The sequence below is a fragment of the Anas acuta genome, chromosome 15 (genome assembly GCF_963932015.1).
Source record: "Anas acuta chromosome 15, bAnaAcu1.1, whole genome shotgun sequence".
NCBI classification, from domain to species: domain Eukaryota; kingdom Metazoa; phylum Chordata; class Aves; order Anseriformes; family Anatidae; genus Anas; species Anas acuta.
In genome coordinates, this window is record NC_088993.1 from 6,038,709 (window position 1) to 6,066,276 (window position 27,568).

Genomic DNA, 27,568 nt, shown 5'->3' on the forward strand with positions numbered 1-27,568 from the left:
AGGGAGATGCTTGCCTGGATCTTTGCCCATGCATCGATAAATCCCCCTCGTGTTCCTTTATCCCAGTTCAGGCAGTTCTTCCACCTCACCGCCCTGCACGGAGATGCACGCATGATTTACCTCGCGCTGACTCTCGCCATCGGTGCGTGGTGACCCCTGCCAGGAGGGGCAGTGCCATTCGGCTGCTTTCCTCTTCCCACGCGCTTGGGCTGGACCAGGAGCCCCTGCATCCTCCCGAGGTGTCGTGCCGGTGGAAGAAACTGCCAGAACAGCAGCAGGGGAGGAAGGCTGCTTCGTCTCTGCTGCCCCTATGGCATTGTGGTGGGCGCACGGGGCTGGGGTCACTGCTGTGGTGGTGTTTAGTAGGACTATGGGATCAGGGGAGCACTGATCCCTGCTTAGGACACGAACTGTGTCCCCAAAGAGGAGGACAGCTACACATTCACAGCAAGCATTAATGTCACGGGGCTGGTGCTGCTGGGCAGGGGTGGGAGCAGCACGGCCAGCGAGGGGCGAGGTGGTAAATGCATCAGCTCCTGTGGGACAGAGGGAAGAAACCATCAAAAAAGGAAATTAATTGCTTTTGGAATATGGCACAGTTTGGGGAGGGGAGCTGTGAACTCACCATACCCTGCACAGTCAGCGCCCACAGCGAGTGACCCGGCTGGCTCTCGGCAGGGGCTTGCAGGGCTTTCACGAGGCTTGGCCCCAGGAGCTCGGAGGTGGGCGAGCATTTAGGGAGAGCCACGCTGTCAGCACCCCTGACACCGCAGGGCACTGGGCCGGGCGCTGTGCTGGTGCCCGGGGGTCTCTGCCTGGAGCACCCCACTCATGGGGATCGCTCTCGCGGCGCCGTGCTGCCGGGGCTGTGGGATGGGTGCTGTGGGATGGGTGCTGTGGGGTGCTCCTTTCCAGGCAGCAGAAAGCAGGGGAAGATAAAGCCGCGTCTGAGCCAAGACATTTCCATGGAAATTGCCTCCAGGTCTGTGATTGCCACCTAACCTGGGGCGGCCGGGGAGGCCTGTAATCTGGGGAGAGGCTGTGGGCGGCCGGATGGGAAGCTGGGGACAGGCGGCTGCTCTGCCGGCAGGGAGGGGAGGAAGACGAGGACGAGGTGGAGGAGGTGAAGGAAGCAGGAGCCCCTGTGCAGCCCTGAGCCTTGTGGAGATGGTGAGCGATTTCATACCGTGCGGTGCCGGAGCTAGGGGGTACCCCAAGAGATTAGCAGGGAAAAGGCTAACACGAATCAAAGGCTGTCACTTTTTTGGGTTGTGGATGTGGCTGTGGTGGAAGCCAAGGAGGGTGAATGGGCTTGGAAAAGCAGAGGACGAAGGAGGGGAAGGTTGGGCCTGGGGGGCTGCTGGAGGAGGCAGTGGTGCCCGGAGCGCTCTGTGCTGAGGATGCACGCAGGAGGGACCTGGGCAGCGGTGGCTGGGCAGTCTGTCCGTCCAGCCCAGGATGCTGCCCCAATTTTGGAGGCTCCGCAGCACAGCCTCATCGGGGACAGGAGCTCGTGGGACGGGGCGAGCCTGAGGATGCGGGTGGGAGCTGCTGGGCAAGCCAGGGCGGGGGCCAAGGCTTAGGTGCACCGGGCAGGGCCGTGGGCGGCGGGCGGAGGGGCGGATCCTGCCCGGCACTAAAAACCCCGGCAGCTGGAGGCGTGTGCCTTCCGCACGCAGCATGTGTCACCTGCCGCCCGAGAGGCCGCTGTGCTTCGGCAAAGTGCTCCCGATATGCATCCCTTGCCAGGCACGGCCCTGCGTGAACGTGAGTCTGTTTGGCGCGCCCGGCGCGTTGCGTGCCAGCGCCAGCTCTGCTGCGGTTGGGCTGGCAGGAGTTTTGCCAGAAACTGCAGCGCAGCCGGCGTTTCGCCTGCCTCTGCATCCCCGGGTGCGCGGGGACTGCTTCGGCACAGTCACCTGAGGGACGGCCACCGGGGTCCTCGTGACCCAGCTCTGGGGCTTGGGGCACTCACTTCCCCGTCGCCACGAGGAGATTCCTTGAATTTCCCCGGTGGTGCACTGGGAGCAGCCTGCGGGGTCTGAGCGAGGAGGAGAGGGGGCTCCGGGGGCTTGGAGGGGTCCGGGCAGGGTGGAGAGCGGGCGGTGTGCTACGGGGCGGGTTTGCTTTCCAGCTCTGCTCTGCGCCCTGTGGCATTGCACCTGGGTGTTTCTGGTTTTGAAGACCTGCAAAGCAGGGATGCTGGAGCTGCAGGCTCTGCAGAGCTGCACGTTTGCCCTGCCGAGAGAAATCATTACGTTTTTATAAAGGAGATCTTGATATTCTGTCATCCCTTCTGTGCAAGGATTGCACCTGGGTTGTATCATGTCACGAGCGTCTGTTTTGTTGTCTTGGCTTCCTGCAGCTTGTTTCTCAGCTGACTCTAGATAACAATCGTGGTGGCAATGGGTTTGTTCTGCAGCACGGTGCTTTTCCAGGTGGAAAAAGCCACCGCTGGCCTGGGATGTGGTGGTGCGTAACGCGGCGTTACACCGCGAGGCCTGCCTGCCTCTTGGCTGCTTCTCCTGGAGAGTGCCATCGTCTGAAGCGGAGAGTGAACAAAACGGCTGTGGCCCTGATGGCTTCTGTAACACTGCTGGCCCGCTGCCCGTGTGTCGTGGTGCCTGGGCTCTGCCACGAGGCGCTGGGCTGCTGCCCCATGGCACGGGTGCGCCAGAGCCGTACCCCAGGAGGCTGGGCAGGGTGCAGGGTGCTGCCCCGTGCCTGCTGCGTGGGGTGGGTGCTGCGGGTACGTGCTCCGTCTGTCACATTTCAAAGAAATTCAGAGGAGCTTCCAAGTGCTGAAGGGCTCATCCGTTTTTGGTTTTCAGTCCCATTTCTCTGCGTAAAGCTCATTCATGCCGTGACGCTGAATCCAGAAAGGGGTGGAAGGTGGATGCTGTGTCGTCCATACTCTTTTATTGTCTGTGCTGACAGCCATAATGCCAGAAAAACAAATTTTTATTTTCTCTGCTTGTTTGATCTGCTGCAGTAACAGCACGCAGAGCTTGCACAGCCCTCCACCTCCCAGGGCGCTGCGTGAACATGACGTGCGTGCTCTTGCCACGAGTAAATAGCATTTGAGGAGCAAAAAGAATAAAGGAGAGGTTAGTTTGTTATTCTTTGTGATATATGAAAGAGCTATCAGCCCCATCCTGAAACCATGATTCCCTGGGTATTCATGGGACATGGTGAAGGAATGCATCCTGCAGGATTTTTTCACTTGGAACAACTATTTGGCTCTTCTGGGCCTGAAAAGTTTAACTTCGGTTGAGTAACAAATTCATGTAGTCTATTAGTCACTGTCTGGCTTGAATGGAAACACTTAGCTGACCTGGTTTATCTGCGCCTCCATCTCCATGGCTTGGACTGGTCTCCGTGCTGGCTACTGGGTGCCGTCCAGCATGCTCGCTGCAGGGCTGTTTGCGCGGCTGCCGCTCCTCGCTGTGGCCTCGCGAACAAGCCGGGGTGGTTTCTGGAGGAGCAGTTGTCTTTTATTAGACTGGCAGAGGTGGAGAAAAGAAGCAATTTCCTCCTCGGGCTTCTGCTTTGGACCAGCGAGAAGGGGGCTCCTTGCTGGGGCTGTTTTTGCGCTCTCCTGCCTCTGTCGCGCTCCCCCCGTCCATCCCTTCCCACCGGGAAAAGGTCTGGGCACGGGGTGTGCCGAGCTCTGCGTGGTGTTGAGCTGGTGCGGGGAGACGGGCACGCAGGATCCAGGCTTGGTATGAGCACACTGCACCTGCAGAAATCTGCAAAAATTTAAGATTTTGCCCACTTCAGACATAACGCACAGTGTGCGCAGGGTAAGGAGCAGGGCTGCTGGTGCTTATGAGTGCTGGTACCCATACAGCAGCGCCGTAGGCAGCACAGTGGGGTCGGGGCTGATGCAGGCACCCGGAGCCACGAGGATCCCAATGCTCACAGCGTGGCCGGCAGAGCTCAGGCTCCAGCCTTGCGCCCTGGGAAAGCTGCTCGGAACCGTCCCCGTCCCTCAGCTGCACGCTGGTGCAGGAGCGCCCTGGAAAAGCTGATCAAAAACACAGCTAATATAAAAAAAAATAAAAATAAAACGACCGAGAGCTGTTTTTTTCCGGTGCTGGCCAAGAAACGTGACGCTGAACAAATAGGAGAAAATAAAACCAAAATAAAATTCACATTGGATGTAGGAATGGCCTTTTAATTTGCAGAATCGATGATGTCTGCGTGCAGAAGCCTTAATTTCAGATCCGGTCTTTAAATGCAAATGTCACTTTAAATAGATATTCCTGCGCGCACGTTCTGGTGCCTTTTGCCATGGAGTTAATGGATTGCTCTCTCTGTTAGTACATTCTTGTCTCATTTTGTATCCCCATACATTAAATTGATAGTTTGGGGGATTATTGCTCGTTCCAAGATTACATGGGTGGAGTCCCCTTTATATGGCTATGCTGGTATGTAGTGAATTTGAATTGGCACAGCAGAAAACTTGAAAATTTGGAACAGATAACTGTCTCCTATCTTTATATGGGAACATCAGAGTTTCTAGCTTTATTCTGGGGTTCTTGCCATTCCAAATATAATTTATTCTTTTATATAACTGTTTTCATATGATACACTCTTCAGAGTGGATAATGGTTTGGGGAGGAATAGAATATAATCCTTTTTTTTTTTTTTTTTTCTTTTCCCCTCCAAGGCTGTCTTCCCAATTAATGAGATTGAGAACACATTCCAAAAATCTATTTTCCCCTCTGGGCTTTTTATAATGCGCTCGAATTATTCTGTAGTGCGTCTTGTGCTTCCTTTATGGAGTTTGATGCCTAAATACTTGGTGGTGGTTGGACGGCCGGAGCCTGTGTAAGTGCTTAGTGCCGGGGGTCCCGCGGCTCTGACCCCGTCTGAGGGGTCCTGGGGTGTCCCGGTGAGCCCCAACACGTCCTTCCCACAGCCTCGGGGTGGCGAGGGGCATTCCTAGAGCTGTGTGTGGAGTTTGGGGGGTTTCCCTGGCTTTTCATGCTTAGGGTCTCACCTGTAACGTGCATCAGTGATGTTGCCGTACATTTCTCTCTGTTTGAGTGATTTGTGGGGTATCTGCATTGCCTAGAAATGCATCCGATGAGCAGCCCGGGCTTTCTGCCCAGCTCTGCCCTCGGTGGCAGCCGGCATTGCCTTCTGAGGGTGCACGTCTCCCAGCTTTCTGTGATGGTGCTGCAGGAGGCAAATCCAGCCTAAAACCAACACAGCTGAGCCACCAGTCACCGGGGTCACTGTCCCGTGTGGATTCGCCCTGGCTCCCCTGGGCACCCCTAGAATCAGAGAATCACAGAATCACAGAATCATAGAATATCCTGAGTTGGAAGGAGCCCATAAGGATCACAGAATCACAGAATCACAGAATATCCCGAGTTGGAAGGGACCCACAAGGATTATCAGGCCCAACTCCCGACACTGCACAGGTCTACCCAAAATTTTAGACCAAGTGACTAAGTGCACAGTCCAATTGCTTCTTAAACTCGACAGGCTTGGTGCCGTGACTGCGTCCCTGGGGCCACCTGCACCTTCAGCAGGGCTGCAGGCGAGGAGGAGGAGGCTGGAATTGGGGCTTGGCATGCCCAAGAAGCCAGAGTCTGTAGGGGCAAGGGCGATGTGCATGGAGGGGCTGAAGGAGCGTGGGCATTGGCATCTGCTCCCACAAGCCTGTAACGGATTAATTTTGGAGAGCTTTACAACTCCAGAATGGTTTGGCTGATACGCCTCAAGCCCTGGTTTTGAAAGAATCGCTTTGGGTTTGAGACTGGAGATGCAGATTTTTTTTGGAGTTATCTCCGTGAAGTCAGGGTCCGTGAGAAAAGGGTGCTCAGCACGGCCTGCGGGCTCGCTCTGGGCCACCGAGGAGGAGGAGGCCACTGTTCCCCGGTGTGCCTGTCATTTTGCAGGCAGCTCTGGCCTTTCCGCAGGGTCTCAGCAACTCAGGAGCGCGCTGCGGTCTTGTTTGCATCATGCCACGAAGGACGGGCACGGGGCCAGCTGTCGGCAGCCAGGTTCCCAGAAGTGAGGGTTTGTATTTACATATTTTGACTCAGACATTGTATAACCCCTGGGAGCCGCTTTCTGGGCCAAAATAATGAGAGACCTGTTCTCTGATGGTGTTTCAAGCGCTGGTTGGACGCTGTCCCACGCGAGGGCTGGGTTTTGCTCGGTCCCCAACTGGCAGCCTGGTTGACGTTGCTGCAGGTCCTGCATGTGCAGGGTTATTAAGAGCTCGCCGGGGGTGCAGCTTGGTTGGATCCTCTCCTTTCTCCAGGTGTGTTCCTAAAGCTGTGACTTCATGGCCGAGCGCACCGTGCTGGGTGGCCTCAGTCCTGGTCTCCGGGACAAAGATTTCACTCCCTGTGCGGGGACAGGGGACCCTCGTGCTGCATGGGGACCCTCGTGCTGGGCTCTGCTGGTGCTCGAGGGCTTGTCCCCGCCGAGGGCTGGTGGAAGATGGGGTATTTCTTTGCTTTTTGGATCCCAAGGCTCTCCTGGTGGCTGCTGAAAGCTGGAGCTGCTCCTGGGCTTGCGCCTTCCTCGGTGGCACCAGCGGGCACACGGGGCTGAGCTTGGTTTCAGCTCAGCCCACAGATCTGCTCCAAGGGATCCTAAAAGCCACTTCTCCCTTACCAAGCTGAACGCTCATCCTCCTAGCCCCAAGACAGCAGCACCCACGGGTGGCGATGCTGTTGGTACAACCTGAGCCTGCGTCAATGCAGTTGACCCAACAGCCATGGCCAGGGGGAAAACAAGGGAGGTGCAGAGGTCATCCGAGGAGAGGTGGGCTGCCTGGGAGGCATCCTGCGCCTGCAGGAACAGGGCTGGGTACGGGGCCACAAGGCTGCTGCCCCAGGAAAGGAGCTCCTGGGGTGTCAGCGCCCTGCTGGGCTTCTCCCTGGGGAGCATCACCCTCGTGGTGCCCCCCTGCTGCCCCGCACGGGCACCCTGTGGCACATCCATCGCCAGCCCCAGCTGCAGCCCTGGGGTCGCCGGCGTCCCGGGAGCATGCGGCTGATGGAGAGGAGCAGGCAGCGGGGCGGGAGCCCAGTCATTTGCCTCCCGCACTATAATTAGCTGGGTTGGCGGGCAGACCTGCTGTCAGGATGAATGACACACAGCACGGCTACAGGGATTGCGACGCAGCATTTAAAGGATCTGCCGGAGAACAGGGTGTAATTAACTGCAGGGCCGCGGAGCTGGGAGGTGGCTACGCGGCTTCCAGCCTTTTGTATTTCCTTTTTTTTTTTTTTTTCCTTTCGGTGATGAAATATGTAACTTCACCTACAAACCGGCACAAACACGCGCAAGCTCATGAGCCCGGAGATAAAAATACCAGGCGGTGCATTCATGCAAGATCAGGCAGCTGCCCCCCCCCCCCGAAAGGAAGCAAAAGAGAAACCCAGGTCCTGGTGGCAGCGCTGGCTCAGCCTCGCTGCACCCCCATGCACCGTGCCGAGGGCTTTCGGGTATAAATAGCAACACATTCACCCGCACGTCTAGGCCCTGATTCTGCAAACACTTAAGCCCGAGCACAGCTCTTTCCCGACGTGCTTAAAGTTGCAGTAATAGTTTGCAGGCTGTAATCAAGAAAGAAAGAGAGAGAAAAAATAAAAAAAGGTAGAGAGCAGCACATGCGCAGGGTGCTGTTTGTAACAGCTCTCAGCTGCTTGTTAGAGCTCCTGGCTGCTGCTCCTCCTGCAGCTCCTTCCCCACCTAATTAAGGGCCTGATGAATGCAAACACGGAGAGAGGGTGCCCGTGCCTGTGTGAGTGTCACCCTGCACGCTGTTGAGCTCGCGGAGTTTACGAGCTGCAGCGGTTTTGGCAGCGGCTTTACAAGTTTTGCGATGCGGAGAAACTCTCCTGTGAAGCAGCAGCAAGTGGATGCCTCCCGGGCTGTGTCAGCAGAGCTTGAGGAATCCCTTGGAAAAGAGAAACCTGTCGATAACGAGGCCGTGCATCCACGCACACGGGTGCACGCACCAGTTAAACCCACAGGCATCTAGCAGCGCAGTGCGAGTGCAGCGAAACCTTTCGTGGCTGAGCTCTGTAAAAAAATGCTTTGAAGCTCTGCTCGGTGTTACCCAGGTGGAGGAGAGGAAGGTTTTGTGCCACACCGAGCCCAGGTGCCTGCACTTAATTGCCTGCTGTAACGAAGGCAAGGGAGGAGCGTGTGAGGCTGCAGGGCTGTGCCGGTACGGCTCGTGGTGCTGGCACTTGGGGTTCTTCCTCCTTGGTCCAACCTGCAGATATTTGCTCCTCTGTGCAGTGCCCCTGCAGCTCCTGGGAGGGCACTGGGAGCTCCTCCAGCTTCCCAGGCATGGGTTGTGCTGCTCTGCGCTGCTCTGGAGCACCTGGAATACTTCAAGGCACCTCGCTTGTGTGGCCATGTAGGTAGCTCTGTCGGTGAGGGTAGAGGCTGGGTCGGACTCATGCTCGAGAGCAGAGCTGGGACGTGCTGGATGCTGAGCAGGGATTTTGGGGAACATCAGCATCCCCTGGCTGCGTCGGTCCCAGCAGGAGGCAGGATCACGATGGAAAGCCAGGGCTGGAGCTGGGGCTGCTGTCACGCACATCCCCGTGCCCACCGGTGCTCGGGGGCTGCCTCTGCCAAAACAGCTCCTCCAAGAGACCAGAGCCTCCAAGAGGCACGTGTCCTCCTCCTTCCCGTTGCTCTCTCTGTCCCACCACACGTGGCCTGGCCTGTGAGCTCCCCTGCCACCAGCTTTTGGGGCTAAAGTACCGGATTTTGTGCCGCAGGTGGGTCATGCTGAGTGCCGGGCTGCGCCGGGGGGGTCAGCCCTGGTGCAAAGGGGTGCTGTGAGCAAGGATGGGTGGACAAAACCTCCGAGCAATCCTCTCGCATCCCAGTGCTCTGAATTTTCCTGCCCTTCCGACAGTCAGGCATCGCCTCCCGATTAGTCATAAATGCAGCATGCTGCAGATACGCCGAGCTTGACTAAGGGCTGTGCCTGAAAGCACAAACCACCAGGATCTCGCTGGGGGGGGACGGGCAGCGCAGCCACAGCCCCCAGCACACCCTGCCCTGCCTCGGGGCCAAGCAGCTGCCCCCATGCCCAAATCCCACAGGAGCCAGCCTGTCCCCTCCCAGGACCTCGGGCACGGATGCAGCCGTCCCAGCAGGCGAGGAGGTTTGCGTTTGCGCAGGGCAGCTTTGCAGCATGGGCTTCAGCCCACAGGTTTATTTCCCTGCTCTTCTAGCAGGAAAAAAGACCTCATCCCTCGGTTTTTGCCTGCTTTCTGTATGGGCATTGATTATTCTGGGAGTTACTGAGCTAGAGTTTATTGGAACGACTCGGAAAGCTGCCACCTGCAAGCAGCTGCCTGTCTTTGGGGATTATTTTGGTGTCGTTTCGAAACAATTGCATGAGGCTTCTTCAGCCTCGCTAATAACTTCGCTCTCCGAGGGACGCTGCCCGGAAAAAGATGAGCTGAGATTACGCTCGGCAACATATTAGGAGAGTAAAAAGTGCAAGAGGATTGATGGCTGCTGGTGTGAATAAACAGATAATGCAAAACCTCTGCCTCAGCCCCTCCGTGGGCAACCTCGTTTGCAGCGCCGTGCCTGTTATCTCCCCAGCTTGGCTGAATTTCCCAACTCGGTGCCGTCCTTTAAAATGGTCTCATCCTTTATGTCTGCGGCGTGTTGTGCTAATTCTTGCTGGGGACCAGCAAGGCTGGCGGTAGCTTGCAAAGTAGTTTACTTAGTGCCTGAAATGTGACATTAAGGAAATAATTCCAGGTGCTCAGCTTGGCCATGGCTCTCACAGGTTTGCAAAGGATTCGTGAAAGTGGTGGGTCATGGTTTGAACAAAAAGCCAAGCCCACGGATGCCCTTGACATTTTGTACAAAATGTGGTGTCTAAAAGGGGATTTTGGGGCAGTGCTGAAACCAGCCAGGGTGCCGTGCTCTTCCTGTGGGGTTGCTCTGTCCTGCGGGTGAGGAGCTTTGGGAAGAGCAGCGATGGGGATGTGGGAGCAGGCAGGCGCTGCCCTCTGCGTCCTGGTGCTACAGGGCCAGCCTCCGAGAGGGTCCAGGTGCTGCTGGTGTTGCCCCACTAGCCCAGGGGGCTGAGCTTTTACAGGCAGGTTAAAAGCAACCTGCAAGGGGTGTTTTGTTTTCTTAACAATCCGGGCATGTGGCCTTATGGTGGTTCCTTTATGGTAATAAAACCACGCTGATCTCTCAGTTCATCCTGTTCCCTTCCTTTTGCCCTCTTACCATTTCTAAGGTGCTTCTTGTGATGTTGCACTCCTGGAGGCAAGAGCAGAAGGGCTCAGAGCATCACACAGAGAGGTCTGTTGTTCAAAACAAGCGCAGCACCAGCCTGGGTCAGTTACTCTTACATGGGGAGGATTCTGGGGTTAATGGTAATGACCTTGGCCATGCTTGGGACAACACTTTCTTAATCAAGTTGGCAGACAATCCCCGGTCTTGGCAGGCTGCATTCTGGCCCAGGAGCTGTGGATGTGGTGCCAGCATCCCATTCTGCTGCTCCCGTGTTTTGCTGGGGCAATTTGCAGGGGCAGGAGGTCACCATCAGTGCCCATCCGCATTCAGAAGGGTGCGCGCCCCCAAGGCTCAGCCCCAATGTTCAGCAATGCCCCAGGGCACCGCTGGGCTCTGCAGGGCTTGTCCAGGTCAGTCATGGGCTCCCTCCTTCCCTGCACGGCCCTGCCGGGAGGTGCTGGGGGCTGCTTATGTCCCCTAGGTGCCCCCAGGCTCGGTCCCAGTAGCCGTGTGTCTCAGGAGGGAATGATGGAGATGGGCACAAGCCTCGTTCAAGTATTTGTTTTAAAAATACATGTTGAAAAAAAAAAATAAAAGGGGAAAAAAAAAAAAGAAAGAAAAAAAGAAAAAAAAGGACTCTCCATTATTTCATTAAGGGATTTAAAACGTGCTTCCTAAACCCTGAGTCATCAATGAAGTGAGCAAACGAGAGGCAGCGCCGTGGCCCCGCTGGAGGGTGACTCACGCTGCGTGGGGAGGCTCGGAGCACGCGGGGGGCTCTTTGAACTCGGGGATGCTGCCACTCCCCTTGTCCCCCCGGGAAGGCGAGGGTCTCCCTGCAGCATCAGCAAGCCTCCCAGAGCCTCTGTGGCTCCCGGATTTATTTTGGTTGTGGAGCTGTCATGCCGCAGCCTCTGGAGACCCCAGCTATGCACGGATGTGCCTGAACCACCAGCAGATGACTCTCCTGGCAGCCAGCAGACCACCAGTAATAATGCAAGCACGAAGGCAGGCATTTGGGTTTTTATTGTATGACTGCACAGATGAAAGCCTCCATAGCCTGTATCGGTTCAGGAGGAACTCTCCTTCCTTCCAGAAAGCAAAGAAAAATGTTAAGCCACCTTTTGCTCATTTTTGGGAGCTCTCTGCCTCTTCCAGTCCCCAGGTACAGACAGCAAAAGAAGAGCTCTCCTGAGGTCCCTGTAAGGCCAGGAACTGTCCCCTTGGCACAGGTCTCCATGCCTTATCAGGTCAGCTTTCTAAAATCCCATAGAAATGCTGCTCTGGAGCTGGCTCAAACTCTGCTCAAGCTGAGCGCCAGGACGGTTTTCCTAAGATTCCAGCTTTGTGTTGCCTTCCTCTGTTTCACTCCACTGTTTCCTTATGGTGGTCTTTCCACCCAGGGGTCCTTCCCTCAACCACTTCTTGGCAATCGTCCCCTCCTGCCGCTGTCAGCCAAAATTGCCATACTCTGTGGAGGGGTCGGGGCTGTCGCTGCCCCGGGGTGATGCTGTGGCCACCTCCAGCTGCCGCTCACCCATCGATTGCACCTCTCGTAGAGGTGGTCAAAGCACATCCTCACCCCTTGCGTGTGCTCAGCAGAAAGTCCTGAAATGCAGCGGGAATTTTGCCTGGTTGCCGCTCATGGTCCCTCTTTCTTCCGGGAAGAGAGGGATGAGGCAAAGGAACTGGGGAGGCTCGGGCACGGAGAGGGAAGAAAGAGCCTGAGGTCAGCCAGCAGGGTGGTGGTAGAGCCAGGAGCTGATCCACAGCTCTGGGCCTTGCTCCAGGCCTGATTCCTTGGACATGTTGCTGGAATTCGGCTTTCCCTCCTCGATAGCTATGTTCTTAATAAGGCTCAAAATCAGATGTTTTGGCTAGTCCCTGCTACAATCGTGCCCCATCTTATTGTTTTGTTTTTCCTCTCTCCAAAGCTAGTGCCTCCCCGTTTCATTCCAGCTCTCCCATACCCTCCCAGTTTCCCGTGACTTTTAAAAACCAGCTGCTCGACAAGCTCCCACCACCATCTGGGAGCATGCCCGTGCAGCTCATCCTGCCCAGGGGCTTGCAAATGGGGCTGAGTGGCCGTGCCCACGGGGGTTCTTGCCACCAGCTGTGGCCGATGGCTTTACTCGCTCCTCAGCAGCTCTCTGCGGGATGCACATCCCCGTGTGTCGCTTGGAGGGTGCTGAGGAAGCTGCTTGCAGCTTCTCCTTAAATATCGCCAGCTCTCCGCGATCCCTGCTGGCACAGGGATCCTATGAAGCTGAATTTGTTGTGGCTCAGGAACTGCATTGTAGCCGTAGTTTGGGAACCGTCCCTCTGTGGTTTAGATGTCGAGTTTAAAGAAGTAATGAAATGTCTCGTGGGAGTGCTGTGCCCGAAAGAGTGGAGGTGTTCCTGAGGCGGGGGCTTGCTTGCAGCTCTGCGTCGGGGAATTTGCCTGCTTAATGGTGGAGTGGAGCGAGAATGAGGCAAGTGCTGGGCAGAGGCAGTGCAAGGACATTTCCCAAGGAAGAATTCACCACGATGGTGGTGAAACAAACGGGCTGGCGAGGAGCCTTTCCCTGTGGGGAGGCTGGAGGAAGAGGAAGGCTCGTCCCATCATGGGATGAGCGTGAGGGCCGCATACACCCAGCCCCGTGCTCCTGGTGCCCCCCAACCCTGGGGGGACACGGCCGGGGCACTGCCTGCTGGCCTGGCAGCCCCTGGGGGCCATGGGGCGCTTTAGGCCCGGCTCAGCCCTGCCTGCTTCAAGCCGGGGCCTAACTCCCCAGCTCCTCTGCCCCCGGGTGGGAGCAAGGCCAGGGGGGTGCTGGCAGGGGCAGTGTGGGGCCGGGACTGCTCCTGCGCCCCTGATTAGCATTCGGGCCTGCTGCTCCCTGCCGAAGCAGAAGCAGAGTTTGCCTTCGCCATTGCCTGGCAACCGTGGAGCAAAACTCCAGCAGGCGGCCGGCCCAGCCCCAGCCCCAGCGCTGCCCGCGAGCCGGCACGCGTCTGTGGGGACACGGGGACAACGGGGACGGTGGTGGTGGGGCCACCCCGCGCTGCAGGCTGCCGCCCCCCGTCCTGGCGGGGCGTGAGGTGAGGACTGTCCCCGAGCTGTCCCTGGTAGGCTTTCATGTGCTTGGGGTCTGGTGTGGTTTTGCTTGGTGGAAGAATTTTGTCGCCCTATCCCCAGGGAGTGGCTGTGGGGCTTGGGGTCTCCTCCAGCCCTGCACCCCGTCCTGTTTCTAGCCCCCTGGCACAAGGTGCCACCCTCCTGCAAGCGGTGGCAGACCTGGCTGTGCCTGGACCCACTGGGTTCAAACCTAACACATCCTTGTGCCGCTGCTTCAACTCTGTCCTGTCACAGCCCCGGCTGCCTGCGGGCTCTGCCCACGATATGCTCAGTGGCTGCAGGTGCCCCGAGCCTGCCCCCATGCACCCATAGGCACAGCTTTGCCTGCTCGCCACGCGTCTTCATCAGTGAAACCTGCTTGGCAAAGGGTTAAAGAAACCTTTCTGTTTTGTCTTGTGTCTTGCAGAGCCTGGGGTCAGCAGACAAGAAGGACTTTTACCAGCCCAAGTAAGTGCCAGTAGCCGCGGTGAGTAATGGCGTGGAAATTCCCGGTTGGTCCATATTATCAAGCAGCTCTGTGGCTTACTAAGATTAGACATTTCGGCGTACGAGAATAGCTGCCGCAATTACAGGAGCGAGGATAGCAGTGGAAGGGCTGTCAATCGCTTTGGCTTCGGGGCGTACGCGGATCATTAAATCGGGTCAGGAGGAGTCACGACAGCTTGGCTGAGCCTGGGGAGCAGAGCCGGGACCCGGCGGCCGGGCAGCGGGGATGCGGAGGTGACCTCTCCCACCTCTGGCTCCCTCTGCTCCTGCTTTGCACAGCTGCGCTGCTGTGGGGAGCTGAAGGGTTTCGCTCCGTGTCGCAACGGGCTGGTGTCGCGCATCTCCACAGCCCCTGCGTTGACATTGACGCCTGTCTTCCTCCGTCAGCTTAAGTGCAAATCGCGGCGAGCCGCAGGGGTGAGAGAGAAGGAGGAGGCTCTCTGGGGCCGCCGTATTCATGAACACAAACAAAGGATCTGCAAATCACCCCACCAGCTCGAGCAGTTGGTGACTTGGTGTGTGCCCTTGGCCGTGGCTCTGAGCAAGCTGCGACAGTCCATAAGCGAGCGAGAGCAAGCGGAGCACTTACAGTGCTGTCGACCTCTGCGACCCGTATTGAAATGCAAACAGAGCTCGCTCTCTCGGGCCGGTTATGTTGTTGCACCCAGCACTTCCAGAGCCTTGCGGCAGCATGGCACCTTCAAGGCAAGAAGGTTGTCTCTTTGCTGGAAGGATGTGTCTGATAGCACGATGGCTTGGATGGAGGCGAACTCTACGAAAACCCGTGGTGAGAATTTCAATTCTGGCCCTGACCACGAAGCAGCTGCACATTGTGCTGCTGAGCACGTTCGCGTGTCGGACCCTGTACTGCTCCTGTTCTGTCTGGGAGAAGTAAAGCATCCTTATGGTATCGCCTGTTTTGTTCTGAAAAAAAATGCCACAGCTGTTTCTGAAGTTGTGGGATAGTGCTCTGACATGCGGGATCGTCAGTGGAGGGTGTGGTTTGGAGAGTTAAAAGGGAATTGGTTTGAGGACATCTCTCCTCAAAATTCACTGGGCTTCTGCTCTTGTTTTTTTTTCCTTGTTGCTTCCCAAACGTTCCTACAGAGCTGCTCCTACACAGCAAGCAGTGTTGCTGCATCCTCCCTCCCCTCCTGATCCCGTTTACACTTAGAGCAGATGCATCTGGAGTGTCCTGGGATGCCAGAGTGTGTCCCCAAACCCTTTCAGGAGCTGCTGGCTTTCTGCCTGGCATGGGGAGTGCCAGTTCCTTTGTGTTCCTGGTTATCTGTTGGCTCCTCTCTCTTTAAGCACTGGAAGTTTTTGCAAGCTCAACACCAGTCTCCTGGGTCCCTGCTAAAAAGTCTCATTTCAGAGCTGCTCTGTCCGCTTGCCCCAAGGCAGCACTGACCACCAGCTTCCCAAGACCACTGGCAGCAATAGACTTCTGAAAACACAGCCAGGACCATTTCCCAGGCTGTTTAATCCCACGGAGCTTTGTGGGAGATCAGAGGGGTATCCCAGGAGGCTGTGGAGTCATCGTAGATGCGATGACAAAATCAACACACGTTTGGCAGGGGATTTATAAATGTGTGCCCGTGACCCCTACTAAGAGTCGTCTGAGATTTCTTATCTGTTGTGTGCTCATGTAGAGTGCATGTTTTTGACGAGCATGCTTAGAAAAGACTGGAGCATCTCTAGCGTCCCTCTTCCAGCTGGAGCTTTTGTGAGATTTTGTCGGAGATTTGGAGAAAACATAAAAAAGAGCAGGAAAACTCGTCAGTTTTCCCGCAGGGGGGTTGTGGTGGTAGATGATAGCAAAAACCATAGTGCTGCTTTTGTAGTTCATCTCCTCTGAGAAATGGGGGGCATTTCTCTACCTTACAACGGAGAACGAAGCCTTACACCTCCCTGCGTGTGCAGCGGGGCCAGGTCAGGGCAGTGGGTACAGGCGCAGACAGAAGCTGCCGCAGATCCAGGAGCTCGTCGGTGCTCTCTGGCTCCCTGTGCCACGGTGCATTTGGCCGCGTGGCTTGTCTCATCACAGCAATCTGGCTTGGCTTCATTCCCACCCTATTTATCTTCTTTGGTGGCTGCTCTGCCGGGTCCCCAGCAGCTGGTGGCACTTTGCAGGCAGCCCAGACGCAGGCGGGTCTGGCCGAGCTGCTGAGGGATGTTACATTAGCTAACTTGCTGGGATATCACTCGTGTTTTGTAAAGTTACGTGCGACTAAAAGAGGGAAGGTTTAGATTGGGTGTAAGGAAGAGGAATTCTTCACTCGGAGGGCAGCGAGGCACTGCACAGGCTGCCCAGAGCAGCTGTGGGTGCCCCATCCCTGGAGGTGTTCGAGGCCAGGCTGGAGGGGGCTTTGGGCAACCTGGTCTGGTGGGTGGCAACCCCTGGCAGGGGTTTGGAGCTGGGTGATCTTTAAAGTCCCCTCCAACCTGAGCCATTCTGTGATTCTTTGATTCATATACCTTTTGTGCCCGTATGTTTTTATTGACAATTATTTGCTTTGAAACTAAATAATAATTAATCTCACACTACAGGGGTTTTACACTAGAAGGGCGAATGCTTATCACTTAAATATTTGTGCATATTGGCATACATGATTTGTGTACACACATATCTCATCTAACATTTTTTTTATATATATATATGCAGAAATCTACTTAGTAATTGTATTGAAACATAAATACATAGCACCCCTGCAGCACCCCAGCAGCCGTGCTCCCCGAGCCCTTTGGGATGCAGGATGGGAGCACAGGCTGCAGCCTGCGGCTGGCTCCCAAAGCCGAGCTGAGCTGGGGGTTTTATCCACACGTCCACATGGCCAGGCTGGTGATCGGAGAGAAGCTTGGAAGCAGGTGGCTGGAGGGGCACCGCTACTGGAGCAAACCTGGCAGTTTTTCCTCTGCTTTTCCTTTTCTGTGCTCAGGGACAGCGGCTCACTGCTGAGCACCCCCCTGCTCGCTGCTTGGTGCCTTTGGGATTTCACAGCAGGTCTAGGTTAGAGAAAAAGAAAAAGGAAGGAAAAAGAAAAGGGTCCCAGAAGTCTTCTGAACAATGGGTTTTGCCACTGCTTGTCCTGGACACAGATTTCCTGCTGGGATGTCCCCGAAGCGATGGGGCAAGCACCCAGCAAAGAGCAGTGGGGAGGCAGGGGTCCCAGACAGAGCTGCAGTGATGTTGCTGCCCACTCTGGGGAGACTTTTGGACTTCCGAGGGTTTCACAAGGGTGGTTAGGGTCATTCCAGCTCCTGGCCCATGTCAGGAGCTGCAAATCCTGGCTTTTTGTGTGTCCGGGGGGCAACGTTCCCCCTTCCACATTACATGCAAGAATGCTGCTTGGATCAAGAAGGCTTAATCTTAAAGACTGGTGTCACCTGAGAACTGAATGAACTAGAAAGCACCTTAGGAAGGACAGGCACGGGGCTGCCGTGCTGAGAGGCAGGACAGAGGACAGGGCTCTGCTGGGACAGGCACGTCTGCCTGATGGCTGCGGGAAGGGCTGGCCTCACTCAGCAGCCCTGGCAGGGGCTGAGGACAGCTGATTCCCGGTGGCATATATTGGCTCTTCAACGTCAGGCGCGGACTGACAGCTTCTCACTTCCTTCAAACGGAGAAGGAAATTTTCATTGTAACAGCAGTCATAAAACCCCTAGCAAATACCTGGTTTTAATTAAAGTGTCAGCGACTCGCTGCCGGAGCTGCCTGCCCAGGCTGTCTCCTCGGCTGGGAGCGGTGCTCGGCTGTCAGGGCGGGCTCGCTGCGGAGCACTTGGAGGTGTCAAGGCTGCTGCAGCGACACAAAAGGCTCTCGGTTGATCTGCTCGTTCAGTCCCCTGGGAGGACGTGGTCGTGCTGGAGAGCCCCGATGTCTCAAAGCCCACATCTCGCGCCGGCAGCATCCCACGGCCCTTTTCTAGGCGCACCTTCTGGCTCTGTCTCCATTTCGGATGAAAGACGGCCGCCCACCTCCCGTGCTTCAGCCTCGGAGGTGTAAACACAACCAACCTCTGAAACCGCCTTACGTAAAGCAGCATCTTGTGTTTGTTTTGCCTTGCAGTATTCATTCTGCCAAGACGTCTCTGCAGCTAATTCATTATCGCCCTGCTCTTAAGGCAGAACATTTCATCTTTTACACCAAGGCTCTTCCGTGCCAGCACTTACATGAAAGCAAGTGTTTCATCGTTGAATCATTATCTTGTAAAACCCTGGCATCTTTAAGCATCTAGCAATCGGTATTTACATCTTGGAAGCATCAAAGGCCGTCGTAATCATCTAGATGTGTCCCTAAGTGGGGTGTTCATTTGATTGCCTCCTTAACTCAGGCATTATTATTACAGTGGTAATGACAAGGGCATGGACATGCATGCAAGGGCTGACTTCTTTTGCAGTGGCTGGGATCCTCGTCGAGTAACTCAGACTCACCTGCAAAGTGCCAAGCACTGGGAGAAGGAAGCACAGGGAAAGTGGGGCGTGAGAGGTGCTGCAGATGGTGCAAGGGGAGCACTGGGGAGAGGGGCAGCAGTGCCCAGCCCCACATCTTTGTTCTGAAGCCACGGGCTGCTCAACACAGCAAGAAATTGGCCCCAAACTGCCTTTGCAGGGTTAGAGAAGGGTCTCCCGGCCATAGGAAAGGCTGAAGCAGTGCTGCCAGCAGGATGGTGAAGGTGGGGCTGGAAGAGAGGCGCTGGGCTCCCCAGGGATGGGCAGCCCGAGGCTGGGGCGTGGGTTGGCACCGAGGGGCAGCGGAGCCCCCCGCGTGCCCCAGCTTCCAACCAGCCCTCTGCAGAGCTGGGGAGCGAGCTCCTAGCGGGCAGCACGACAGGTACAGAAGGTTACCGTGCTGGCCAGGGGGATGGAGAGTGGATCTGGAGTGAAGCTGATGAGGAGAGGAGGGTTGGCAGGATGGGTGCGAGTGGCAGGAGGTGGCTCCCAGCTTTGGATGTCTGCGGAGTGCAGGAGAAGTCAGTGCTGCAGCCTCCGGCCAGCTCTGCTGCTTTCCTTCTGGACCTTGGGAAGCCTCCCCAGCCCTTGTAAAATAAGGTGGCCCGGTCCTGACCAGTAGCACTCTGATCCCACAGGGTCTTCTGGAGACCTCCTGCTGCCTCCTGCCCATGGGGGCCGGTGGTGCACAGGTGCTGAGCACCTCTCCACTAGCACCAGGTTACACGCTGGGTAGGTCCTACCAAAGAACACATTTTTGGTAAACTAAGAAGAAATGCAATTCTTAACCATTTCCTTTTTGGTTGCTTGGTGTATGGCACTGCTTGCCCCAGGCCCCTCCAGCTGATGGTGTGGGAGGATCATGGTGGGGTGCTCCGCACCCAGACCCGAGGGCAGGGACCCCCTTCTCTCCCCGTGCCCACATGGAGCCCAACCAAATCCCAGCCTGAGGGAGCGGGGACGAGGAGCTGCTCGGCCTCAGCCCCGCTGGAAGGAAGGAGGAACGGCTGGGGCTGGAGGAGCCCACGGTGCCCGGCTCCAGCAGAACTAAGTTTAGGGTTTAGTTGTTTCTGTGCAGCTTTTAATGTGTTAAGTGAGATTGCAATGCAGGCTCTTGCTGTGCTGGTTGTCATAGAAACTTGAAGGGCTTTTTTCTCCTATCCCCCCAGCCCCTTTCTTTAAACCAAAGCTGTATTTTTTTAATCTTTTTTTTTTTTCTTTTTTTTTTTTGTAATTTCACCTCCAGTCCAATTAAAAACCTGCTTGGCCCCGATGCCCATCTCCAGCACTGGTGTCTTGCTGTTGTGCTTCCTCTGTCCCGTCCTGTGCAGCCCCGTGAGCTGAGCGCTCTCCTGGTGCTGCCAAGTTGATTTCTGGGGGCTTGGGGCTGGTCCTCACACTGTGCCCCCCTCTTCCCCAGGGGGAAACGTGGAGGAGACATTCCCTGAGGGCGAAGAAAAGGACTTTCTGGGTCAGCCAGGAGGAGAAGGGCAGCGCGTCCAGCTTGGAGAGATGCTGGGGAGGGGGACACAGAGGGGCCGAGGAGCTGTGGGATGGCCGAGTGCTGGGGGTCCCTGGTCTGGTGGTGGGGGCACTGAAATGATCGAAGCTGGGGCTGTGCTGCCTCTTTCTGGGTGGGGAGCACGAGAGCAGCACAGGAGCCACCTATGCACCAGCTGCAGCCCTTCCGCATTCGCTACGCTCGGCATTAATCACGGAAAGGGAATCAGGCGTAGGAAGACGGGCATTCTTGAACAAAATAACCAAGCCTGTGTTCTCCGAGCAGGAGAGCAAAGTGTTTGCGGCAGTGAGTCAACGCAGAGATGCTCTTGGCATGGGAGGGCTCCCACCCACCCGCAGCAGCCTGCGCAGCTGGGGGGGAGAAGTGGCCGCGGTCAGCCCCGCGCCGCTCCATGCACTGCTGATCCTCCGGGTGCTGTGAGAGCCCTGCACGGGGGACTCCTCACAGCCCTGGGGCTTCTGGCTCCCAACCTCGTCCTCCAGGAGCCAGCACCCTGCCTGTTGCTCGCTGCCTTCCCATGTCCTCATGGGGACCCCCCAGAGCTGCTCCCTCTGGGGTCACCTGGCTCAGAGCTCCAGGGTCCCGCTGCGCTTCACCGGCATGGGTTTGGTGGGGAAGGGATGATCAAATCCACAGGGTTTGGGCTGCAGGTGCTGCCCACATGCTCCTCTGTGAGCTGAAACGACTGTGGTTGGCCTCCCTGTGGCATCCAACCCTCCAGGCTTCTCAGAGAGGTACCCGGTCCTGACCCGAAACTCGCTGGAGCTTGTTGGCTCCGTGTCTGCCGGCTCGGGGTGGTTGGCACCTGCTGGTTTCTCCTCTGAAATGCACTCTGCTTGGGGGGGAGGGGGGCAGAATTTCTGTCGATAAACTGAATGTAGCTCAAGTCTTTCGAAGTAGGACATTTTTCCAGCCTTCGGATCAATTCTGTGACTCATCCCTTCAGCCTGTCTGGTTTTCAGTGTCCCATTTTAAACACGGGCACCTTAATTGCACGAGTGTTTCGCTCTCGGTCCCAGCAGCGTTATCCATATATATAACTCTCCTCTCCCCCAAGAACCGCATCAGCTCTTTTCATCACAGCATCACATTAGGGCCTTGTGCTGAGCTGTTCACCCGTGGTGACCCTTGAGCCTTCCTGGAGTCTCCCCCCCATCTGGGACACAGCCCCTGCTCACAGCCGCGGCCGGGAATTCGTCCTCGGAGGTGTGCGGTGGCGCTGGGCAGCTCCCTCGTACACGGGGTTTGAATGGGCTCGACATTACCAAGCAACCCTCATTTCGCTCTCTCCTCATCAATATTTACCGTTCCATCAATCTTGCTGTCACCTGCTAATTTCCCGAGCCAGGATTTTGTATTTTCTTCTTGATCATTGGTGAAATTATCGACTTGCGCGCTCCCCGTGGAGCCTCGCTGAAAACACCTCGCTAACGATTCCCCGTTGACGACTTCTGTTTGAGACCTGTCAGCCGGCTCTTAATCTGTTTAATGTGCTTTATGGGTACTGTATAGTACTATCTTTGAAAGTCTGAGTGTCGCGAAGCACTTAGAGCTCTGACTGCACAGACGTAATGTACACAGCGCCTGTTTCAACTCAGCCTGTATTCACTAAAGACTGAAATCAGGTTCATTTGACAAGATCTCTTTCCCACAAAGACCTGCTGACTGACTTTAATTATAACCTGCGTCCTTTAATTATTTCTTAATTTAATTCCAGATGAGCCCTGGCTTCTGGGTCTTGCATCTGACCATGTAGTAGTTAACTAGGTCACCCCTACTGCTGGCTCCGCGTATTGCTGCAGCGGAGCCATTTGCCATCTGGCTGCGGCAGCCTGAGCCCTGCTCAGAGCCAGCCGAGTGCCCAAAAAGCTCTCCTGGGCTGCTGGAGCATCCCTGCGCTGACTGCTGGTGGTGCTGGGCTTTGGAGATGTCTCTGAGGTTACCGATGGGTTAGGAAAGCTTCCTCTCTCCTCCGAAGTGCCTTATTCTCGCTTTTTTCCCCAAATACAGAATAAGTATTTATTGGCCGCGTTTGCTTTTTCTGTATCATTATCAGAGGCTACCAACTTGCCTAAAAATGGGCCAGTTGAGAAAATTTGTTGGGCTCCAAATAGCAGATGTGCGGAGCCTGTCCCAGCCATGCATTTTCTTCTATTCCCTTCTATCTTTAGTTTTCCTTATCAGCTTTCTACACGTTGTAATCTTTCGTTGAGATTGTCCACTCTTTGTTGTGTCATTCCCACTCTGAGCCTTCATTTCGCAAACAGGGTTTTTAAGCCACTTGCTCATTTTCCTAACTGCAAAACGGGGCTTTACAGACGTTCAATAAGCCCCACTTACGGAATTCTTATTTTTTTTCATTCTATTTTTTCAAAGCTTTTCTTTGCCGTCGGTTTCTCCCACCTCCTGCCTTGTGAAAACAGCTGTTTTGCAGCAGGGAGCGTGCACAGCTCTGCTGCCACCATCTTCTCGTTGGTCCACGCGGAGAGCTGCCAGCCTCGGCTGTGTCTCCGGGCAGCCAGCGACTGCTTGACCTTCTGTCGACTGCCGTGCCTTTCAGATTGGGAAGTTATCCTCTAGAGTGTTTAGAAATGCACATGGTGTTTTGCTGCTGGCTCTCCGAGTCTCCTCGCATGTGACTTGCAAACCCACCGCTTCTTGCTCTCCGCTGAGAAAACGCATTTAAGGCTGAACTCGTGCCGCCCTGTGTCGGCTCAGGTATGCAGCACGGTGTCTTTTCTTGATCCTTGGTGCAAAGGGACATCTTTATTTCTTCACGTACCAGTAAAAGATCTGTGATTGTAGAGAAAAACCAGCACACATCATAAATATGCAGTGTCCTTCTCTACCCTGCTCACCCCTCCTGTGCAGAGGCTTCTGTCTCCTGACCTCATGCAGCAGGTTTCAGCGGTGTCGAGAGCATGAAATTTCTGTCCGTGAGTGAAAATTTCCAGTTCCTCGTGCTCCTTACTCACCCTCACTGCCCCACGTCATGGCAAGAGCATGTGCTGGTGGCACAGCAACTTGCTGCCTTCCCTGTCAGCAAAGCATGTGCATGATTTCTGATGCTTTTCTGGTGGGGAAGGGAGGAAGAAAAGGAACCAGATTGTTCTGGCTTTTTATTCAAACACACACTCCTGGTATTTTCTCCCCATGCTTTCACCTGCGGTGCCAGATAGACAGCTGGGCCACAGAGTGATGAGAAATCAGATCAGGCAGCACGCCCTTCAAAAGCTTGTCCTCACCTAAGCCTTTGCACAACCAGCCTGGCTTGTGTCTGAGCGGCTCCTTGGAGTGTGACAGCACAGGAGGTGTTCTTGGGCTCGCCTGCCAGAGATGCTGTTCTGCAGGAGAGCATTTTTGTGCTCCTGAGCCTGGCAGGCAGAATCTCCTGGGACACCACCTTCCAAGCCCATCCAAGGCTCTCCAAACCTTCGTGTTGCCTCCAGCTCAGTGACCTCCTTCCTTGCTCCGGTAGCGACGGGGTGCGGAGCGCTGCGGCCCCGGAGCTCCAAGAGAACCAAAGGCAAGAGTTGCCCACGGCGGTGGAAATGACAGCGTTAGCCTTGAAAGCAGCCAGGTTTCAGGTTTCTGCCAAGCGTGGTGCTTCTGGTGGTGTGGTTTGCTCGGGGAAGCCGGGGGATAATCAGGCAGTATGCTGATTTACCTGGGCTGCGCTGAGCAGACTATGGGGAGACATGTAGATAGCACTAATTTGCTCAGGGAACAGTACTTCTAAGGACATTAAAGGAGGAAAATTGGTTGTCTTTGCTGCTTCCTAACAGCAGCGTGCGCAAAGGTGAGATCTGAGGCTTGGAGTTTTCCCACAGGTTCCTGTCATTAACAAAGCCAGGAGGCAGACCAGCACGGGGGGCAGAGTGGGAAGCCAAGAGGGAACGGGTGCTTGGGTGTCTCTTCTGGCTTGGGGCACTATGTGAAAGGCGCCACCTCCAGCATCACCATCCAGCTCCTGGGGAAACCAATCCCACGTGGGAAGCACCCAGCTTCTCCCCTGATTGCAGAGGGAGCCTGGAGGGCTGGCTTGGACAAATCTCTGCCGCCTGTCCTGCCACTTGGTGGCTTCTGACACGTCCATAAAATGCAGCTGAAGGTAGGGGGAGCCTACAGCAATTGCTGAAGAAACACTGGACAGTTCTATTTGAACCTAATTAAAGACCTGACTGAATCGAGCTGTGGCCAGCACGGGCAGGTTGGCTGTTGGGGATCCCTCTGTGTTCAGTGGGGCTGTGTTCAGGTCCCGTTGTTCCTGCCTGGCTGCTCCCAACCCACACGGTTACATCTGCGCCCGCCACCAAAGCCATGAGGAAAGGGCTCCGTGCCCTGGGCAAATGGAAACGCCTGCAGCGCATCGAGAAGAACAAGGTAAAGGAGGCAGCAAAATGAACCCTACCCCACCCGCAACCAGCGCAATGTGCAATTTTACATTTAAAAATAGAAAAGTCAAGCCTTTCAAAGGCTTGAATGCCTCAAGAAAACCTCCGGAGGGGACAGGTCTCAAGCAGGGGCTGTTACAGGCTTGTCTTTGTGGTGGGAGATAGGCAAGAAAACGCATCCAGCGAGGGACAGCTCAGCTGTGCTCCTTCTCCCCTGGTGTCAGAGATGCTTTGTTTTCCAGAAGCGCTTATTATTCATGCTGCTGTCTCGTTAGACAGCTGAAGCACAGCTCGGGGCGCATCCAGGCACAGCCCGTACCGCAGCGGTGCGGTGGCTGGGATGGGGCTCTGCGCCCCGGCAGCGGGGTTGTTGTTGCTTCCCCGCTGTGTTCCTCTCTTGTCCCTCTTCTAATGGCATGTTCTGTCCCAGGGTGCCAGGCCAGCAGTGGGTGGGCTGATCAGTGCTCGTCCCGAGGGTCCTTGCTCCGTTTTCAGCTCTCAGAAGCTGCCGTCCTGAGGGTGCAGCTCATGTGCTGCCGTTCTGGGTGTTTTGCCCTTTCCCAGATGTTTCCAGCGAGTCACCCTGCCTGTGCACGGCACCCCGCCACCCGCAGGAGCCCGGCTGTGCTGGAGCCTTGTCCTGCAGATGTGCCAGTCCCAAGCCCACCGGGTCTCTGGGGGGATGAGGAGGTCCCTGCTCCCTGCCAGCCTGTCCTCACCCAGCGCCACCGGGAGCCCAGATCCCCTCCTCCTGCTTCCCGACTGCTTTATTTTCACTGCTATCAATTGCTGGCTTCACCAGCAAGGATCCTTTGGTTCCCCCCGGGGGGGTTTCACCCTCAGCACCCCCAAAGGCACGGCACGGGGGGGATTTTGCTGGCGGTGGTGTGGCCGGAGCCATCGGGGCACCAGGGACTGCTGCGTCCCCGCGTGCCTCGCTGCTCAGAGACCTGTTGGGCTCTGCAAGTGAACGCGAAGCCCTAAATACACAAAGGCCACGCTGAAACCCGCACCCCGGCCCAGACATCGGGGGTGTCATTTTTGATTTCCCAAACACAGAGAGAGCCCTTTCAGCCCGGCCTGCTCAGACACTGCATCTTTAATGCCCGAGCACCCAGCGTGTTTCCACTCCCCTCACATGCATCAATCAGGTCTCGGTGAGGCTCTGAAAGAGCCAGTTTGTTAAACAAACACACTTAGTGTAAAAAGTTTATTCCAGTTAATTAGAACTTCATTGCAATGGAAACAAATTACCCGGCTGTCATCTGCCAAGCCAAACAGTAACAAGGCCGAGGGGGTCCTGGCCAGGCGGGAGACAAACAGCCATCTCAGGCAACCTTATTTATGTCCTTTTTATGCATTTCGGTATTTATTTGGACATTCCTGAGCAGGAGAGCTGGGTTAGCGCCGAGCCACACACCCCAGCACTTGCACAGCATCGGCCGGCACCGGCTGCAGGTTCCCGGTGCTGCCCGGGGCTGGTGCCCGTGGCGGCGAGCACGTCCCCGTGGCTGCTCCAGGGACGCAGGAGAGGCACCAGGCATACGGAGGATGGGGGACACGGGGTCCCCAGCCGGGCCACGAGAGCCGGGAGGAGCAGGGAGCAGGAGCAGCAGGGAGCAGCAGCATCAGGGCTGGGTGCTGCTGGCTCCCGGCGCGCGGAAGTGACAGATAAACCCGCGGGATTAGCAGCGGGTAGCATTGCAGGAGACCAGCGTCCCCTTCCTGGAGCATTAGTCACCCGAGCCTGACGCCGGGGGCGGTGTGCGGGGGGGGCACTTGGTGGCCAAAGTCATCGAGTTACCTCCCCGCCGGCTCCGGTGCCCCTCTCCCCGGTGGCCTGTCCTTGCCCTGCGTCCCTCCAGCCCTGCGCTTCGTCGCCAACCCCGGGCATGCAGGGGGCCACCGTGGCTGAAGATGTTCCCCCACAGCACGGCAGGATGGGGAAGAACAGGGTCCCCCCACCTCCCCGGGGCTGTGTAGGGCAGCAGGCACCAGGGCGGGTGCTTGGATTTCTGTGTGCGCCTGGTGGGTGAAGCCCAGGCCCTTGCGCACTCCTCATTGACTGCCCTCGCATCCAGGGCAGGGTTTTCTGGTCCTGTGAAGCCCTGAAATCCCCATTTGGGTTTAATGTTGTGAGCAAGTTGCCACCCGCAGCCCTTTACGCACTTTCCAAGAATGTTTCTGTTGCCCTATAGCTGTGAGCTCACCGTGGCCTGAGCTCCGATGTTTCTGTCTGCGATGGCACATGTTCAGGGGGATGGAAAGCCTGGATCAGGGCACGCATCCTTGGAGGGGCCTGGAAAGGGGAGGATAGCTGAAGGGAACACGGACAGCTGCGGGGATGAGTCCCGACACCGGCCTGATCTCATCCGAGGGATGTGGGGAAGATGGTGACCGGCACTGGGAAGGACAGATTTGGCTTTGACTTTGGAGCTTGGAAAGGAGCGGAGGAGGGATCGAGGACTTTGGCATGAGCAGCCTGGTTCCTAGGAGCCGGCCGGCCTGCCCTGAGAGGGAACTGCAAAACACAGAGCTGAAAAGCAGCGAGGAACCCCGCAGACACACCTCCCTGCCCGAGAGCGGGGCGCTGCCTGCAGGTAGCCACCAGGACCTCGGAGACATGTTTGCTGCTTCTTCCAGACGGGGCAGCGGGGTCTGTCGGTGCCGCAGGTGAGGCCCGAGGTCCCTGCTGTCCCCCCCAGCACTGCCCTGCTGTCCCACAGCCCTGACACCCCGCAGCCCTGCACCACGGCCTCACAGCCCCGGTGCACGGGGTGCCGCGCGTGTCCCTCCTCCGGCTGACAGCCCTCTATTATTAGGGCTCCTGGTTTTCTGTTTCTACACCGACTTGTTGTCAGGGCTTATTTTTAGCTCCGTTGGTGCCTTGCGGATCCCTCAAGGGATTCTTCCTCTCCCTTTCCCTCCTGCAGGGTTGTTTGCGGTGCCGAGCTGCCGGCATGAGCGTTGGGCACCGGCCACTGCCGCTGCCCTGCCCGCCGGGCTCGTCACCCCCTCGGCTTGGCACAGTGCGAGCCCCCGGAGCCACCCTGCTCCTCGGGGGCTGCCAAGCACCCGGTGCTGCCCGCACCCACAGCACAGACATCCCATTGCTCCTCTCAGCGCTGCCCTCCCCGACAGGTCTCTCTTTTCACTGCCTGGTGAAAAAAATTCACGTCGGGGTCAGCGCATCGGCTGCGTGGAAACAAAACCGAGTATGACACAAAACGCAGCTTCTCCTCCCCCCCCCCCAGCTCTGCAGCCAGGTCAGATGGAAATTTTTAAGCGTTTTAAAGCTGCGCGTAGAGTAATTCAAAACAAGTCTCGAGTATG

The 27,568-nt window shown here is 56.4% G+C and overlaps 1 protein-coding gene across 15 annotated transcripts in view; it reads left to right on the top strand.

Moving 5' to 3' along the window:
* Window positions 1–27,568, top strand: part of LOC137864577 (ankyrin repeat and fibronectin type-III domain-containing protein 1-like) — a 189,561-nt gene that overhangs the window by 123,433 nt on the left and 38,560 nt on the right. For 14 of the 15 annotated variants that reach the window (XM_068698771.1, XM_068698770.1, XM_068698773.1 and 11 more), the window contains one exon: window positions 13,788–13,828. In XM_068698771.1, the coding sequence (XP_068554872.1) occupies window positions 13,788–13,828 (41 nt within the window). Of the gene's footprint in view, window positions 1–8,218; window positions 8,399–13,787; window positions 13,829–27,568 lie in introns of those variants that run through there. The other variant, XM_068698787.1, reaches the window with a different exon arrangement.